Genomic DNA, 17,018 nt, shown 5'->3' with positions numbered 1-17,018 from the left:
GGATGATAGACGGCAACACCCGATTTTGCCTATCTTGGTTACCTTGCCGACTGGAATCTGCGACCCTGGTAGGATTCTCGGAATTATCAATCTGACTCAAGCTTGACAGGTCAACTGGTAAATGTATGTCTCGAGAAGTAGGCCTCGCGCTCGGAACGCTCGGGACTGCTCATGTATCTGTGCTGCCTCGGCTAAAGGTACTGTACAGTAAACCTGGATTACGGCTGTTCAGGATAGTTCGAGTCATGTAAGGTTGTGGACTTAGGATGTTTCCACTGTACTGTGACAATCTGAACTAAGACAAAGAGGGAATTGTCTTTCTGAATAATGAATTCTACAAGAGACGAAGATATCTCTAATATTAAGACTTAAGCGTCCTTCTGGAATCTGCTTCTAAAGGAAAAGAGCTTCTGGTGTGTGGGGAGCAAAAGATAAGTTCGATCCATCCCATCAAGACAAGTACCAGAAGATTGTAAAAGCTGTACACTGTTTATAACAGCAGGTTGCTCAAAATGTCTCCCTGCATAGGCGAGATGGTTGAATACGAAGCTTGCCTTGGTTCCTGCTGTCAATGCGATACCCGCTTGGGCTAGACGAAGTAAGTAATCGCTCTCGGCGGCTATTGGGCTGAAGAACTTGGCAAGCGTGATTATCATTAGTCAAGGATAATAATGGGAAACCCAACGGGGCGTTTCAGCTCGAATGAACACTGGAACTCGGCAAGATCAGGCAATGTATTAGGCAGTCTTTCTTTTTGTGCTGGGCACAGTCTGTGGAAGATCTAATCTGATGATCTAATCTGATTAACCAAGTGATCCTGCAAAGCAGACGAGTTTGTACGATTTAAAGTACTATATTTAGCTGGCCTGAACATGGCTTGTGGTTATTCGCAGCACTAAGCTTGATACAGGCCTTTCAGTGAGAGTACAGTGAAGCCCTGGTGAAGCCTTGTTGAATCAGGAAAAGAACACCCTCGGAAGCTGCAAAACATAAATATAAACCTGCCAAGAGGCCACAGGAACCCGCAACAGTTGGAAGCAGAATCGCACATCTTAAGTTAAATCAAACACCTTCAGGCGAAGAAACACTATTCTGATATAATCTGATCATCTCTGACAATATTCAAGAGTGGTTTGATGAGGTCACACAACAAAAAACATCATGTTGGAGAGGATTGATTCACGTGATGATAACTTCCAGCTGCATGGGTCACATGATGACGCGTCTTCTTTGCGTCACCAGAAAACAACATCTACCTCACCACACTTCAATCAATACCCATGATACAGCAACTGATGGGTGATCAGCAATGGACTGTATCCTCGATGGTCTCAATTCCTCCCAGTCCAGTGCTGTGACATCCCCGGCGTCTATTTTGCAGGTCCTGGCGCCCCCGGGTTCGGGCAAGACAAAGACGCTGACGGCGCGCGTCGCGTACCTTCTGGCGCATCATAATTACCGCCCTCAAGATGTCATCTGTTGTACATTCACTATTAAGGCCAGCCGGGAGATGCGAGAGAGGCTGACCAAGTTGATTGGCGAGGATTTACAGAAGAGACTGCTCCTGGGAACCTTCCATTCGATCTGCCGGCGGTATCTAGTGATCTACGGCCACTTAATCGGGCTGAAGAAAGGCTTCGGGATCGCCGACTCCGGTGACAGTACGTCTATCATCAAAGTGGGTCAAGCCTCTTTCTTGTTGAACTCCGCGCGACCGTCTCCATGGTGGAGTTATATTGACCTGGGATAATTGGCAGAAAATCATCAAGCGGCTGCGCGTCAGTATAGAGCCGGGGGCCGCTAGAGGACGAATCTCTCGCCAAAAAGCTCAGGGTGTCGGCCCAGATGAGGTCGCAGAAAGGATACAGACAAAGAACAAGACCACAGAGCAATGGGACTTCGTCCAGGTCTACCGCGAGTATGAAAGGCACCTGGCGGAGTCGAATCTGCTGGACTATGACGACCTGCTTGTGCGATGCGCCGACCTCCTGAGACAGCATCCGAAATGTGTTTCGAACATCCAGGCCGTCTTGGTAGACGAATTCCAGGACACCAACCTCATTCAGTATGAGCTCATGAATCTCTTCGCATCCCAGAACAAGCGCATCACCATCGTCGGCGACCCGGATCAAAGCATTTATGGGTTCCGATCTGCAGAGATCAAGAATTTGGCACGCATGCAGAAACTATATCGTGATACATCTGTGGTCTTGCTGGAAAACAACTATCGGTCGTCTGGGTCTATCTTGAATTCGGCACAGGATGTCATCGAGCAAGACACCTCCAGACCAGCGAAGAGGCTGCAGCCAACACATAGCGTGGGAACCATGCCTGTGCTGCGGAAACTGGTAGATGCTGAAGCCGAGGCGCGATGGATCGTGCTCGAGATTAAGCGTTGTGTTGGGACGACAGGCAAGCTCCTCAACTACTCCGACTTTGCCGTGTTGCTCAGAACGGCGGCTCTTTCTCGACGTATTGAGTCGGCAATGGGGAAGAATGGAATTCCATACCGGATGGTTGGAGGCTCTAAATTCTTTGATCGAGTCGAAATCAAGCTGCTTCTGGACTACCTCCGGGTCATCAGCCATCCGCAAAACAGCGAAGCCCTTACCCGTGTCATCAATACCCCCTCGAGAAGAATTGGAGAAGAGACAATCAAGGCGCTCACCGTCGGCGCCGAGAAAGCGAGATTGCCGCTCTGGGATCATGTCAAGGGTGTAGCGCAAGGCCACCGGTCAGCAGACTGCACACTTTCAAAGATTACGAATCAAGGCCTTTGCACATTCGTTGGAATCATCGAATCTGCCCGGAAGAAGCTCAGTGACACCCCCGATAGTTCATCGCCACGGATCCTCCTTGACCACGTGATTAAGAAGCTAAATTTTCGAGAATACCTCAAAACCTTGCACGGATCGAATGAAGAAAGCCGGTGGGCTAATGTGGAGGAGCTGCTGACCCAGGCCGACGATACGTCTGGCTCGGACGGCCAGAATACCGAAACCGAAAGTCTGCCCGTGATAGAGGGCCTCGAGCAGCAACAGGCTCACCCCGGGGAAGAAGCATTGTCTCGGTTTCTCGCGAATGTGGCGCTGTCCAGCGAGGTCACACCGCAGGAGGAAGGCTCGGAAGGGTATGCCTCAAACGAGAAAGTCACGATTTCTACCATCCATGCGGCCAAGGGACTCGAATGGCCCGTCGTCTTTGTTCCCGCTGTGTACAATGGCAGCATCCCTCACTCACGCGCCGAGGACTCCGACGAAGAACGAAGGCTGCTATATGTAGCAATGACCCGAGCACAAGCGCTGCTCTACTTGAGTCAGCCCCTCGAACAGTCGCAGGGGGGAGAGATGACCAAACTGTCCAATTTCCTGCCGGAGGAAGTAGTCGGCAACAGATTCCGATTACTCGGGCCTGTCTTCAGCGACGATGTCGTTCACGGGATTGCAGACATCCTGCATCGACCTAAACCAGAGGAAGTAGCAATACAAGAGGCCCAAAGCACACTTACTTCATTGTTTGATGACCAGTGGACGAAGGAAGGATACGAGCAACTTGACCCTTCGCTTCAATATGGTGACCGGAGAGCAATGGCCGAGGGGCTGTATGCGAAGAGAAAGCGGTTTGACAAACTTCAAACTGCTGACACTGACACATGGCTTCCTACTCCATCTCTAGGATTCTCGTCAGCACGAGACTACATCGCGGTGAACAATCCCAAGGTTGAGGATACAGCCACCGCAAAACCCGGCGCCAAAAGAAAGGCGATTAGCAGTGGTCCCGGTCGTAAACCCGACGCTTCCCAGAAGACACTTTCCGGGTTCCTAGGACTCTGCTCCTCGCCCGCTACTAAAACGGAGGTCGAAGTTAGTGCCAAGTCCCTCTCAGTGTCAGGGAGGCCTTCTGTACCTCCCTTTCAGACGAGACCGATGAATCCCGTGGCGAAAGGCTCGATTCCGAAACCATACACCATGCTTCGACCGCAAGTGCAGCGGCTACAACCACCGCGACCGGCCCTCGAACCGTCAAACCCGAATGTATACACGTGGCTGGCCGAGCCCACGGACCTCTCTCGGATGCCCAAGTCTCTAGGCCAGAACAGCCCCGCAAGTCCTGTTCAGCCGACGTCAGCTGGCAGTATGAATACATATTCTTCGAATACAGACCACCCATCTCGGCCGGTGAGCACGTTCCACACGACCACGATGTCAATGGTCCAGAACCAACCGCCAACGACGATGCGAAGGACACTGGGGATCCGTTGGAGTAATGTGGACGGGTGGCAGGCCCGTATGCAGAGGGAAGGTCAAGGCCGGTGAGCCGCGGCCGATTGGGGCTGGGACATAGTCCACTGAAGGATTGGGCGTATCGGGTCAACCGCTCTAGGTATGGCTTCGTATGAGCGCGTTGATCGAGCATCGACGAGTAATTAGCTTCTATATAGTTAGCATGTACTCCCAGGTTGGAGGAATGATATACCAATGTTGTTAAACATAAAATGGAGGCCAGAATGTGAGGCAATCTCAAGCCTACAATGCACATCTCTATTAATTGATGGATGCTTTGGTACTCGGATCTACCGAACGAGAGACAGACTAGTCCCACTACTGTGCAGAGGCACACATGCACCTTGAGTAAAATCGAATAGCCTCAGGACTCATCATCGGTCACCGAATGAGTTCCATGCAGTTCATTGGAATAGTGCTTAGACAATAACCCCCTTCCGGTACAAGATAACCCACCGGATCCAAGTGCTTATACACGCTCATCAAAACAAAAATCAAGAGCTTTTTTTTAAGAGTACACAATCAAACCCGTTCTTACTCGATCTTGCCCTTGTTCACGACGAACCCTTCCAGGGCGGAGATGGCCGCCCACAGGCGGTTCTCAGCCTCGGGGAAAACAAGCGAGCGTTTGCTGTAGAAGACCTCATCGCTGACCTCCTCGGGGTGACGGGGCAAGCAGTGCATGAACTTCCAGCCCTCGTTGGCGCCGCCGCGCTTGGCCAGCTCGGGGGTGATCTGGAAGCCGGCGAAGTCCTGGAGGCGCTTGCGGGCCTCGGCCTCCTGGCCCATCGACACCCAGGTATCTGTGACCAGCACGTCGGCGCCCTTGACCGCCTCTTCGGGGACATTCGTCTGGATCAGCTTGCCCGGGTTTTGGACGCCCTGGCCGGCCTGCTGGATGAGCGCCAGCATCGGGGCGGGGATCTCGTAGCCCTTGGGGGTGGCGACGGCGAGGTCGACGCCCATCTTGGCGGCGCTGATGGCCATGTCGAAGAGGACGTTGTTGGCGTCGCCGATCCAGGCGATCTTAAGGCCTTCCAAGCCGAGGCTGGAGAGGTGGTGCGCCTTCGGGGTGAAGGTCTCGTGCAGGGTCTGGAAGTCGGCGATGGCCTGCAGCGGGTGGAAGGAGTCGCAGAGGGCGTTGATGACGGGGACGGAGGAGTGCTGGGCGAGGCCGGCGACGTCGGCGTGCGGGCCCACGCGTGCGACGATGCACGAGACCATCGACGAGACCACGACCGCGGTGTCGTACAGCGACTCGTTGACCCCGAGCTGGATGTCGTCCTTCCCCAGGAACATCGGGTGGCCGCCCATCTGCACCACCGCGCCCTCGGTGGAGATCCGCGTCCGCGTGCTCCGCTTGCTGAACATCATCGCCACCGTCTGGCCCGTCAGCGCGCCCAGCAGGTTCTGCGGGATCGCGCCGGATTTGATGGCGCGCTTGTGGGCCGAGGCGTTGCGCACCAGCGTCGCGAACTCGGTCGGCGTCAGGTCGGCGATCGAGAGCAGATGGCGCGGCGCGAAGGGGGAGGTCGGCGGGAGCGTTTGCGAGGCATGTTGCTGCAGGAGCTGGCGGGTGGCCGAGCTGCACCGCGCAGCGGTCATTCGAAAGGCGCCGGGCATGATTGATGGAGCTGTGTTGGGGTGGGAATTGAGCTGTAGCAAGTCTCCAGACTGGCTATATGACTCGACTGCCGATGGCGGTGTATGACTCAAGTGATGCACATGCTGTCACGTGATGCGAGCAGCGACTCCGGCGGTGACTCGTCGGTTTGCTGTGTTTGCTTTGTTTGCTTTGTTTGCAGTCCGGGGAGGCAAACTGATAACGATTGCCCTGACTCATATCCATTGGTGATGGTGATTCCATTCGGCTAAGAAAAACTGGCCTGGGATTTTTATCTCGACAGTCCAGGTTTCCCAGAAGGCCCATCCATAGCGAGATTCATCCGAGTGTATCGAAGAAGTGAAATCCCAGTGCCGTAGGGCCAAAGTCACACATTGCGCTCCCCAAATTTCTTACGGGCCATCCTGCCAGTCGATTGAGTGGGCAATTCGCCATTCTTATGGAAGAAGCACACAGCAACGCCCTGAACTCAGGGCGAGGGAGTGGCCCTAATGTACCAATTTTCCCGGTGCCTGATGGACCCGCATTTGCGATGCCACCTTGACAAGACAGACAAATGCCAAGTGCACCTGCCAAAGTGCCTACGGCTACATACGGCCTGCCTACCAAAAAGTGGAAGGTTCGTCTGATTCCATCCAGGCTTCTAGCGCCGGTCGGAACAGCGCCACCGGATTTCCGCCGGGGAGTGTCAACCACGTGATGTTTTCTCGAACGGTCAAACTCGAGCCTGACCCACGTGATCCCAATCGATAAGCATTCGGTCTGTATGAACTCGTCACGAACACCATGCTTGATTCGAGCTTAAATTCTACTTCAACCATTGAGGGCTGTGTTTGTGAGTAAAGAATCACGCCAATCGAGGATTCACTTCCTATCTCTCTAAATATCACTTCCATCCATACGAAACTGAAACTGACAGTCGCCCCCCTCGCCCAGAGCTTTACATAATAGCGAGCTCCAGCCCGCCCAGGGAGTGGGGCAAATTCTCTCGTTTTTTTCCCTTTCCCGCCTTTCCCACCGATGGAACATGACGAAAAGCCGATCCAATGGCTGCAAGATGCGCGCTGGTTCCGAGTGGCAGCAGCACCCATCCCAGATTTTGGTTGATAATGAAAAATGGAGAAAACTCTGCCTAGAGCCACATTTGTCACTTAACCCAGCTACCTCCCCCGTCTTTCTGACGTTTGCCTCTCGTCTGTGACTGTGACTGTGACTGTGACGCCGCACACTTCCTGCAACCCAAGCTCTCTGGTCGAAGTCGTTGGCACGCTACCTACTCCAGTACGGTAGCATTTCTGCTCTCCGGACCTGTCTTTCGATCCTCCGCCAACATGGGCGAACAGGACAACATCGCGCCCGCGAATAAGCTGGGCGTCGAGAGTGTTGTCGATGACCCCAATTCCTCCGACAGCAACAGCGGGCTGCGGTCGCGACGCCGCTTCGGATCGGCACAGGAAAATGGAAAGGATATCGAGAGTGATCACGAGGACGAGGGCAAGCTGAAGCGCAACTTGAAGAACCGCCATCTGCAGATGATCGCTATCGGTGTGTTTTCCCGTCCCCTCTTACAGGCTTGTTACGGAACTGATTGGTGAGTAGGAGGAACTATTGGAACTGGTCTGTTCATTAGCAGTGGAACAGCGCTGGCAGAGGCTGGTCCGGCTGGTGCCCTTATCGCATACGCCTTCGTCGGTTCGATCGTGTACTCCGTCATGTGCTCCCTGGGAGAGATGGCAACCTATATCCCCGTTCCCGGTGCCTTCACCTCTTACGCCGCGCGCCTCGTCGATCCGAGCTTGGGTTTCGCAATGGGTTGGATTTATTGGTTCAACTGGGCGTCGACCTACGCCGTTGAACTGACTGCTACCGGTATGATCGTCAAATATTGGGATGAGAACCTGTCCGTCGCTATTTTTATCGGAGTTTTCTGGGTTGTTATCTCAGCGATCAATTTCCTTCCCGTCGGCTTTTACGGCGAGTTGGAGTTCTGGTTCTCGCTGACCAAGGTGTTGACTGTGTTGGGTTTCATGATCTTCGCTATCTGCATTGATGCCGGAGTCGGCAGACAGGGTTACTTGGGCTTTAAGTATTGGCACAGCCCCGGCGCCTTTGCACCCTACTTAATCACTTCCGATTTGTCGGTTGGAAAGTTCGTCGGTTTCTGGGCGGTGCTCATTCAGGCTGGTTTCTCTTACCAGGGTACCGAGCTTGTCGGTGTTGCTGCTGGTGAGACCGAGAACCCCCAGAAGACTGTTCCCTCCGCTATTCGCAAGACCTTTATCCGCATTCTTATCTTCTTCGTCTTGACCATTTTCTTCATCGGATTGTTGGTGCCTTACGATAACCCCAACCTTGCTAGCGATTCCGGCAACGCGTCCGCCTCGCCTATGGTTATTGCCGCCAACCTGGCCGGTGTCAAGGTTCTTCCCAGTCTGATCAATGCGGTCCTTCTGACGGTCGTTCTCTCTGCCGCCAACTCCAATGTGTACAGTGGTAGCCGTGTTCTCCTTGGATTGGCTCAGGAAGGTTTCGCGCCCTCCTGCTTTGGCTGGGTCACGCAGCGTGGTGTGCCTTATGTCAGCGTTGCTTTCACTGCCCTCTTCGGTCTTCTGGGATTCATGAACGTGTCGAGCTCCGGAACCACAGTTTTCAACTGGCTAGTCAACATCTCCAGTGTGGCTGGGTTCATTTGCTGGACGTCCATCAACGCCAGCCACATCGCCTTCATGAGGGCGATGGCTGCTCGTGATATCTCCCGCGAGACCCTGCCTTACAAGTCCTGGGGTCAGCCTTATCTGGCGTGGTACGGATTGTTCTTCAATCTCCTTATTACCTTCACCCAGGGATTCACTGCCTGGATTCCTCACTTCAACGTTTCTGACTTCTGGGTTGCCTATATCTGCCCGGTCCTCTTCGTTGTCTTGTATATCGCACACAAGGCGTGGTACCGCACCTCGTTTGTCCGTCCTCTTGAGGCGGATCTTGACACTGGCAGACCGCAGTTCACCAACTGGGAAACCTCGAACCCCAAGGATGGATGGGGCAGAAGACTGTGGGACAGCATCATGGGTTAGACCTGTCCTGTGCATTTCATCATAAAACATAGATGTGCGCTCTAGATAGTGAGCTTCGAGGTCATCATTAGATCATCGGCAGATGTTGGTGTGGTTGTGCCGATTGGTATCTGTGTTGAAGCAAGTTCTTGTATATATTATCAGCTGGGTTGCGTTCATGTGCCATATTTAGCATTATTTCGTCTAAATCTGTACTATAGACTTCAATTTCGATCTCTTTTTGGGTTCAGCCCTGTAGTTTGTATCATGGCATACTGAGTGTGACTGGTTCATCGACTGATAAGATAAGAGCGAGCGGGTCTGCCATCATTACCGGATTATTCATCATCGATTGTTATCTCCGAGGTCCCCGAATATGCCGAGCGAGTTTCTGGCATCCATGCGACGAGAACTCGATTCAGGTTTTCTCCCACTCACAGAACCTAGGAGTCCTACAGCGCTTCGCTGGACCCAACCTGATCTCCTTTCTGAGAGATTCAGCATTCTCACCCTTCTGCGGGCTCCGCGGACATGGCAAGGTCACGACAAATACTCGATCTCGCAGTCTGGAGCTGCCGATTTCCCAGACTCCCCCAGAAGCACAGCTCCACGCTCGCAGCCAGCGCGCGGCTCTTCTCGACGTCGACTACAGTACTAACCCGACATGGGCGTATTCCTCTTCACATCCCCCCGCCATTCCCGGTGACCAAGTCATGCCCGGAGCCCAGCTGCGCATGTCCTCCCACCCCCGATCTGCCCGCCCCGATCGACCACCACCAGGCTCTCAATGGCACGATGGCGGCCTATGCGGAGCAGCTTCTTGTGTGCACCGGCCAGCGGGACTGGACGAGCCGTATAGAAGATGATGGCCAGGAACACAGCTGGGGGGATCTCGTGCGAGGTCTGAAGGCTCTACTCGGACGCGGCGGGCGATTCGCCGACGTAAGTGGTGCCCAGCCTGCGCAAGTTACTGCCTCTGTTGTGCGGAAGCAAATCCGCTCACCCCAGCGCTACAACTTTACACAGAACAGTCACTAACATCTACAATGCCTCGCACAGCCATACCATAACATCCTCATCACGAATTCCTCGTTCGCGCCGTCGTCGCAGACGTCACCAGCAGCCTCCGCCTTCCTCTTCCCCAGCTTCAAATACTTCCCCTCCATCCCGACCCAACCATCCTCGGAGAACACAGACCTCTCAACTTTCGTCCAAGCACATCTCCTCCCCACCAAAGCGCGACACGGCGGCCCCAGCCGCCGCCCGGAACTAGCGTCAACCCTCCCGGCCGCCGTCGACCTGCGGCACTCGCCCGTGATCCTCATCTGCGGGCACGGCGGGCGCGACATGCGCTGCGGCGTGATGGCGCCCGTCCTGGAGACGGAGTTCCAGCGCGTGCTGCACGAGAAAGGGTTTGCCGCTGCGGACGGGGAAGACGCACCGGTGGACCGCCCCGACCGGGCGCATGTCGGGCTGATCAGTCACATTGGCGGGCACAAGTACGCCGGGAATGTCATTGTGTATCTCCCGCCGGGGATGACGGTTGTCGGGGAGGACGCATCGTCGGTGGTGCCGCATCCGCTGGCCGGGAAGGGGATCTGGTATGGACGCATTGAGCCCAAGCATGTGCAGGGGGTGGTGGAGGAGACGATCCTGGGCGGGCGGGTGCTTGCGGATCACTTCAGGGGTGGGGTGGATCGGGAGAGTGGGATTTTGCGATTGTGATGGTTGGTGTTGTTGAGGGTAGATCAGTAGACGGGGGATCAGTGTCCGCGCTCTTCGATTAGGGTTGTGGTTGGCGCATTTTGTACAGTAGACTAGAGACGAAGAAGGACAATCGATCTCCTCTTGGATCTTGGCGGGACAGGTGTCTGGTTGGGTCATGTATCATAGTTGGATTATTAACTCCAACGTGCACAGTACAAGTAATCCGCCCGGTGCCACCGGAGAATTGCCGTTTTGTCATGGTGGGGCATCACGTCTCTACTGCATAGTCAGAGGGTCAGCAACCCCACACATCGCTGCCACAGTGGCCAACTTCTAGAATGCCTCTAGGGTCGCAGTCTGCAGTTGTAACCGCGGCATGGGTGTAATCAAAACACCCCATACCCTCAATTGGTGATATTCGCAGCGAATTAACCGAGCAGGTTGCATGCAATCCACCCAGGCTTAATTGGGCTGAGACAACCATCCCTTTATGCTTGTCCGTGTGACTGAAATAGTTCACAATAGACAGAGACAGAGTACCTGGTAACTTAGAGGAAGAGTAAGGGTAAAGGGACGGACGGAACGAACCCCGCTGGGCGGGGAACCCCCCGGGTAAATGGTTATTGGTGGCAACTTGTGTCCCATCCATACTTCATTCTCCATCTGAACTGAAGTCCAGCGCAGTTGCTGATCATGGAGGGGCTCAAGCCCTTCCGAGCGTGACTATTAAAGCTTCCTGCGCCGCTCCTTTGCCATCATTCGCAACCTATCTATCGCTTCCTCTTCCCTCTCCCTCCTTTTCGCTTTCTTCCTCCACCCCCCCAATCGCCTCGTCTTCACGGCACCATGGCCACCGCAACTGTCACAACGCTCGAGAAGCCCAACATCGGCGTCTACACCAACACCAAACATGACCTGTGGGTCGCGGAATCCAAGCCCACGCTGGAGGAGGTGAAGAGCGGCGAGAGTCTGCGGCCCGGGGAGGTCACGATCCAAGTCCGCAGCACCGGCATTTGCGGGTATGTTTTTTCTCCTACCTAACCCATCGCACCCCTCCCATTCCCAGCTCCTTTCCCACATTCGTTCCAACCATTCAATTCCACTAACATCAATACCCCCCCACCAGCTCCGACGTCCACTTCTGGCACGCCGGCTGCATCGGTCCCATGATCGTGACAGGCGACCACATCCTGGGCCATGAATCCGCGGGGCAAATCATCGCCGTCGCGCCGGACGTGACCTCGCTGAAGCCGGGGGACCGGGTGGCGATCGAGCCCAACATCATCTGCAACGCGTGCGAGCCCTGCCTGACGGGACGGTACAACGGGTGCGAGCGGGTGCAGTTCCTGTCGACGCCGCCGGTGGACGGGCTGCTGCGGCGGTACGTCAACCACCCGGCGATCTGGTGCCACAAGATCGGCGACGAGATGAGCTACGAGGACGGGGCCCTGCTGGAACCGCTGAGCGTGTCGCTGGCCGCCATCGAGCGCAGCGGGCTGCGGCTCGGGGATCCGTGCCTGATCACGGGCGCCGGCCCGATCGGGCTGATCACGCTGCTGAGCGCGCACGCGGCGGGCGCCACGCCCATCGTCATCACGGACATCGACGCGAGCCGGCTGCAGTTCGCGCAGTCCCTCGTGCCCGGGGTGCGCACCTACAAAGTCCAGACCAACAAGACCGCCGAGGAGAACGCCGCCGGCGTGATCCGCGTCTTCAACGACGCCGCCGCCGACGAGTCCTACGACATCGACGGCCCGACCACCCTCCGCCCGCGCATCGCGCTCGAGTGCACCGGCGTCGAGAGCAGCGTGTGCTCGGCGATCTGGAGCGTCAAGTTCGGCGGCAAGGTGTTCGTCATCGGCGTCGGCAAGAACGAGATGACCATCCCCTTCATGCGCCTCAGCACCCAGGAGATCGACCTCCAGTACCAGTATCGCTACTGCAACACCTGGCCCCGCGCCATCCGCCTCGTCCGCAACGGCGTCATCAACCTCCGCAAGCTCGTCACCCACCGCTTCGCCCTCGAGGACGCCCTGAAGGCTTTCGAGACCGCCGCCAACCCCCGCACCGGCGCCATCAAGGTCCAGATCTTGAGTGACGAGGAGGATGTCCGCGCTGCTTCCGCTGGTCAGAAGCTGTAGCTGCCGTTACGAATGAAATGAAAATGATTCGCTTTGTGTTGGTTTTGGATGTGTGTGCTGTGTTGGTTTTGCTTTTTGGGGGTTTACTAGAGGGAGGTGACTGGTCGCCTTGATTCCATATATATACCGATTCAATCTGGATTTTATGTATTGTTGTGATTGCGTTTGGTGTGGAAGTAAAGTAGAGTAGAGTGTCTTGTGTAAGGTATGTGTTGGTGCTGCGTCGGAGCATCCCTATAGATAGACCTTTGTCTTTGCGCACGCAGCGGACGAAAGGCTGTGGCGTAGTATTTTCAATGCGCAGTCGACCCTTCGAGAATGTGAGGAAGTGACTGAAACTAGTGTTCGGGGCGCAGAGAAACAAAAAAGTCTAGTCTAGTCTAGTCCACTGGCTCCGCAGCTCAAGCTTTATAGAAGTATCGAAAAGCAAGCGAACAGTCTCCCCGGGTCCTCGCATGGGTCTACAGCACCGTGTGTTTGACTCGAGGCAGGGAAGCGGGCGCACTCGATCTCTAGTCAAGCGTGGGGTTTAGGCACTAATCTATACGGTCCCACTAGACTGGGTGGGAGATCGTCTGCTGGGATCCGGTTATGGTACATGGATCAAGAAACTGGCTGGCTGGCGCATGGATGTCTATGGAGTTTGTTGATCTGATCCAGAAGGACAATAGACTACGTCAGATTTGTAGGCCTGATCTCTTACTCTGCACCTAGATACGGTGGATGTATCTAGATCTTCCGGCCGGGGGGAGGGTCCATACATCCAGTCCCAATTTGGATTGCTAATGCTGTGCGGTAGAAATGCTCGGTGTGGTCAAAGTTGCAGTATTCATGCATTCGTGTACTCATATCGTTGACGTTATATCCCTACACGTATTTCTGGCGCTTCAAACATGATGTATTATGGTTCGGCAGTCCAGAAGGTCAGACGCGGCGGTCCCAGATTCCGATAGACCGCCTCTAATCCGACATGAGCCACTCCGGAATCGCGTCCTCGTCGTCCGGATCCTGCGATAGTAACGATGTCTCGCTATCTCTGCGTGAGGAGGGATCGGAGGTTTCGGATTTGGGGGACTGTGCGGGGTTTTGGGCTGGGTCTCGAGCGCCGGCTGGAGGGTTCTCGGCCGGGGATGGCGGGTTGCTGGTGTCCGGTGCGGTGTAAGGGAGAGGTTCTTGCGGAGGTGCGCTATCATCGGGTCGGTCGGGTTGAGCAGAGTGTGGTATGGACATGGAGGCTTTGCTGGTGATGGTATCTAACGACGAAGAGTCGGTGGGCTCTTCTTTCGTCTTCGGGACGACGACCAGCGAGTACCGCGGTGGTCTGGCTGGGCTTGGGTGCGGAGATGTGTCTTGAGGTTGATGTGCAGCTGGGTCGGATCCCGCGGTCACGGTCTGTGGTTGGGGGGCTGCAGGTGCAGTGGGTTTGCTAGCATTGTGATTTGTAGATGGAACATCGTCCTGGTCCATGGGACCTTGTGACGTTGATTCTGGGAGGAAGCCGCCCCCTTCCATTGGGGGGTCTGGTGTTTCTGTGTCTGACTCCGCTATGAACTCACCACCTTCCATCGATGGTTCTGCTGTCTCCATGTCTGACTCGGGTAGAAAGCCTCCCCCTCCCATCGATGATTCTGCTATCTCCGTGTCCGGCTCAGGTATGAACCCACCACCTCCCTGTGCCTCCCCATCCAACTCAGGAATGAAGCCTCCTCCCATGTCGTCGTCCACAGGCCCATCACCCTTCTCACGCAGTCCAACCCCCGCACCCTCATCGACATCATCCCCCTCAATCGCATAGCCTTTGACCCGCTCCGCGATGCGAAGCTTCAAAAGTAGATGCTTCCACGCTCTCAGCACCTCTGCAGACCGCGTTTCCAGCTCGTCATGCAGTCTTTCTTGCTCGAGACCGTCGATGACCGCCTGGAGCGCCTCGCGGTATTCCTCCGCAACAATCACACCGGTATAGACAGCAGTCCCGTGGCGTCCCTGGAAGGTAAAGCCGGTCACAGCAGCCGCAAAGTCAACCCCAAGCAGTTTAGCCGCATGCGCGGCATCTGGGTGGCCGATGTGGATCCCACCGGCCGGGACCATGCTGGGTACGTAGACATCTAAATTCCCGTAGACGTTCTTGGGAACTCGCCCGTCCACCACGGGTGGCGGGACGTAGACCTGAGTCTGGAAGATCGCGTAGAGAGGGGTCTCCGGGGGTGCATCGCGCTCCTCGTCATCCTCAGGCAGTCCGCTAGCTAGAGCTAGAGGTTTGCGGGCCTTGACACGCTTCAACGGCTGCTCGCCCGTCTTGATGTCGCGGCCCAGCCGGTACCATTTGTCGGCACTGCGCACAGTTTGGACGTCCGAACGGCGGTACACCGGCTCTAAGGTCTGGTTCTTGGATCCCGGTTTGCCGAGGCTGACCTGACCGATCGCCCGCTTTGGGTGAATGACCTCGCTCCGTCGTAGGTGGCGCTCCAGCGCGTAGACGGGGTGGTCCTTGAAGTCCTGGATGTTTCGAGGCATGGGCTCAGCGGCGGTCTTGGCCGTGAGTTCACTGACCTCCAGCTGGTCGCGATCTTCGAGGAACGGTTTCTCGTAGACCCGAAGTGCACGATCCCACCATGCTGCGTTGCGGGCGGTGGACTCGACACGGAACTTGCGAGTTTTCGCATTGAAAGCCTTGCTGTAACGGCGGGTCACATCTCGAGCGGAGGCATCATCCTCGAATGCAACCACGTAGCTTAGAAGATTGTTCGGGTCGGTGGCAGGAGGCTCGAATTTGGACGGCTTCGCGAGGGATCTCGTGACTAATGGATCGATGGGGATCCATTTGTTGACTGCCTCGTTGAATGCTTCCACCCAAAACACCGGGTAAGACGACTCTTGATTTCGAGAGTATGGTACTTTGTAGATATTAGCACGTTATCATTTCCATCAGAAGTCAGGGAAGATGTTGGCTTACTTTCTCTGGGCGTGGAAGACGGACGTGATGGTTTGAACCCTGGCCGGGTGAGTCGCTGCACACCCGATCGTGACTTGGTCCGTGTGGAATCGTCCGAGGATTTCTCCGAGCTGTCTGCTGCCATAATAAATGTCTTGCCTGCAGACACGTTCGAGGTCATTTCCTTGGTCACGCCCGAGAAGGGCAGAGGTTGCAGTGAGCACACCAGTCTGGCCTCCACAGCTGCAGATCGTAACAAAGCACAGAACAGTTGTGCGCCGAAATCACGAGATCCTTGCAGGGTTTTCGCTTGTTGCTTGAAGTCTTCGAGCGACGTAAAAACTTCGGCATTTGAGAGGATAGCTTCCTGATCCAAGGTCAATTGGGGTACGTTAACATTATAAAAGAGGTGAGTAATACCACTCTTGTCTTTAAAGCATCCGGGTTCTGAGCCCAATGTGGTCGCTTGAGACCGGGCTTTGTTACTCTGAATCGTTTACTAAATGCGTCACTGATTTGATTCAGGCCGTCTATGAACGTCGTAGACCTGTAATGCTCTGGTTTACTCTCGGGTGGGTGCAGTAGCGATATCACCTGCTTCGATAGCATTCTCTTGAGTGCGCCCTAGCATGATCGTTAGAGCTGGAGAGTCGTTAAAAGCTATTCTCGCATGCTACTGCCACTGATGCCAACGATCATAGAACTCAAACATACCTGAAGCTCATCATCATTGCACCATCTATTACGAATCTGTACATGGCGTAACAGGCAGAGAAGATGGACTTTGTGGATGTCAAGTCTCAACCGCTTCTCCGCGGCCGTGATCGGCTGCCGTCTAAGTGCTCTTTTCTGTCTCTCGCGATCCTGCGGTCGGTCCAAGGTGATTTGAATCGACGAGTCATCCGACAGCGCTTCGGAGACTGCAGGCTGCAAGTTGATGTCTTCCCATTCCATGTCCGACTCCTCGGACGAGGACGAGGGTGAGTCATATACTGTCTGAACCTGTCGGCTGGTGGTCTCATCATTATTAACTGGTGTCGGAGCTTTTGGAAGTTCTATCTGAGCACTGGGGATATGTGTTCGCCCTGCCATTTTGCGTCTCTTTGGGATGCGGTCATCGTCGAGGAGCTGAGGCTCTCGCGCCTCAGCTTCGGCCAGCATTTCCCTGTAGACTTGGGGGATGCGCTGATCTTCAGTCGACCCATGACGCTGGTTTCGACCACTCTGGGTGCGCCGCGTTGAGCGACGAGCAGGAGTATTTACTGCCATTCAAATACA

General features: G+C 55.1%; 6 protein-coding genes across 6 annotated transcripts; 4 read left to right on the top strand and 2 right to left on the bottom strand.

Annotated features, from left to right (window-relative positions):
- The first annotated feature begins 1,113 nt into the window (after positions 1-1,113).
- BO82DRAFT_162176 (UvrD-helicase-domain-containing protein) lies at positions 1,114-1,913 on the top strand. Its single transcript, XM_025630262.1, has one exon. It carries the CDS (start codon positions 1,310-1,312, stop codon positions 1,748-1,750), a length of 441 nt encoding a protein of 146 aa, XP_025495701.1. The 5' UTR covers positions 1,114-1,309; the 3' UTR covers positions 1,751-1,913.
- A 2,594-nt stretch (positions 1,914-4,507) lies between these two features.
- On the bottom strand, positions 4,508-6,359 carry argB (ornithine carbamoyltransferase). Its single transcript, XM_025634256.1, has one exon. The coding sequence runs from the start codon at positions 5,904-5,906 to the stop codon at positions 4,818-4,820; it is 1,089 nt and encodes a 362-aa protein (XP_025495700.1). The 5' UTR covers positions 5,907-6,359; the 3' UTR covers positions 4,508-4,817.
- An 834-nt stretch (positions 6,360-7,193) lies between these two features.
- BO82DRAFT_422298 (amino acid permease) lies at positions 7,194-8,981 on the top strand (the record flags this gene model as incomplete). The annotated part of the gene is made up of 2 exons (XM_025640198.1): positions 7,194-7,452; positions 7,507-8,981. The coding sequence occupies exons 1-2, from the start codon at positions 7,239-7,241 to the stop codon at positions 8,979-8,981; spliced, it is 1,689 nt and encodes a 562-aa protein (XP_025495699.1). The 5' UTR covers positions 7,194-7,238.
- A 774-nt stretch (positions 8,982-9,755) lies between these two features.
- On the top strand, positions 9,756-10,685 carry BO82DRAFT_398376 (sucrase/ferredoxin-like domain-containing protein; the record flags this gene model as incomplete). Its single annotated transcript, XM_025639026.1, has 2 exons — positions 9,756-9,902; positions 10,020-10,685. 2 exons carry the CDS (start codon positions 9,756-9,758, stop codon positions 10,683-10,685), a joined length of 813 nt encoding a protein of 270 aa, XP_025495698.1.
- Positions 10,686-11,252: 567 nt separating this feature from the next.
- On the top strand, positions 11,253-13,133 carry BO82DRAFT_327081 (NAD(P)-dependent alcohol dehydrogenase). The gene is made up of 2 exons (XM_025632944.1): positions 11,253-11,686; positions 11,794-13,133. Exons 1-2 carry the CDS (start codon positions 11,514-11,516, stop codon positions 12,806-12,808), a joined length of 1,188 nt encoding a protein of 395 aa, XP_025495697.1. The 5' UTR covers positions 11,253-11,513; the 3' UTR covers positions 12,809-13,133.
- A 635-nt stretch (positions 13,134-13,768) lies between these two features.
- On the bottom strand, positions 13,769-17,009 carry BO82DRAFT_398374 (putative DNA repair protein Rad4; the record flags this gene model as incomplete). The annotated part of the gene is made up of 4 exons (XM_025639025.1): positions 13,769-15,702; positions 15,762-16,107; positions 16,161-16,364; positions 16,455-17,009. 4 exons carry the CDS (start codon positions 17,007-17,009, stop codon positions 13,769-13,771), a joined length of 3,039 nt encoding a protein of 1,012 aa, XP_025495696.1.
- Between the last annotated feature and the right edge of the window lie 9 nt (positions 17,010-17,018).

This window comes from Aspergillus uvarum, assembly GCF_003184745.1.
Source record: "Aspergillus uvarum CBS 121591 unplaced genomic scaffold BO82scaffold_6, whole genome shotgun sequence".
Classification (NCBI taxonomy): domain Eukaryota; kingdom Fungi; phylum Ascomycota; class Eurotiomycetes; order Eurotiales; family Aspergillaceae; genus Aspergillus; species Aspergillus uvarum.
The sequence above is the reverse complement of the archived record's forward strand: the minus strand, read 5'-3'. Positions and strand labels throughout refer to the sequence as shown.

What these genes read in the sequence shown, in the direction of transcription:
- BO82DRAFT_162176 (XM_025630262.1), top strand. Translation starts at nt 1,310, where the DNA reads ATGGACTGTATCCTCGATGGTCTCAATTCCTCCCAGTCCAGTGCTGTG.
- argB (XM_025634256.1), bottom strand. Translation starts at nt 5,906, where the DNA reads ATGCCCGGCGCCTTTCGAATGACCGCTGCGCGGTGCAGCTCGGCCACC.
- BO82DRAFT_327081 (XM_025632944.1), top strand. Translation starts at nt 11,514, where the DNA reads ATGGCCACCGCAACTGTCACAACGCTCGAGAAGCCCAACATCGGCGTC. An exon ending in CGCAGCACCGGCATTTGCGG is followed by an intron (nt 11,687 to 11,793) that starts GTATGTTTTTTC and finishes CCCCCCCACCAG; the next exon opens with CTCCGACGTCCACTTCTGGC.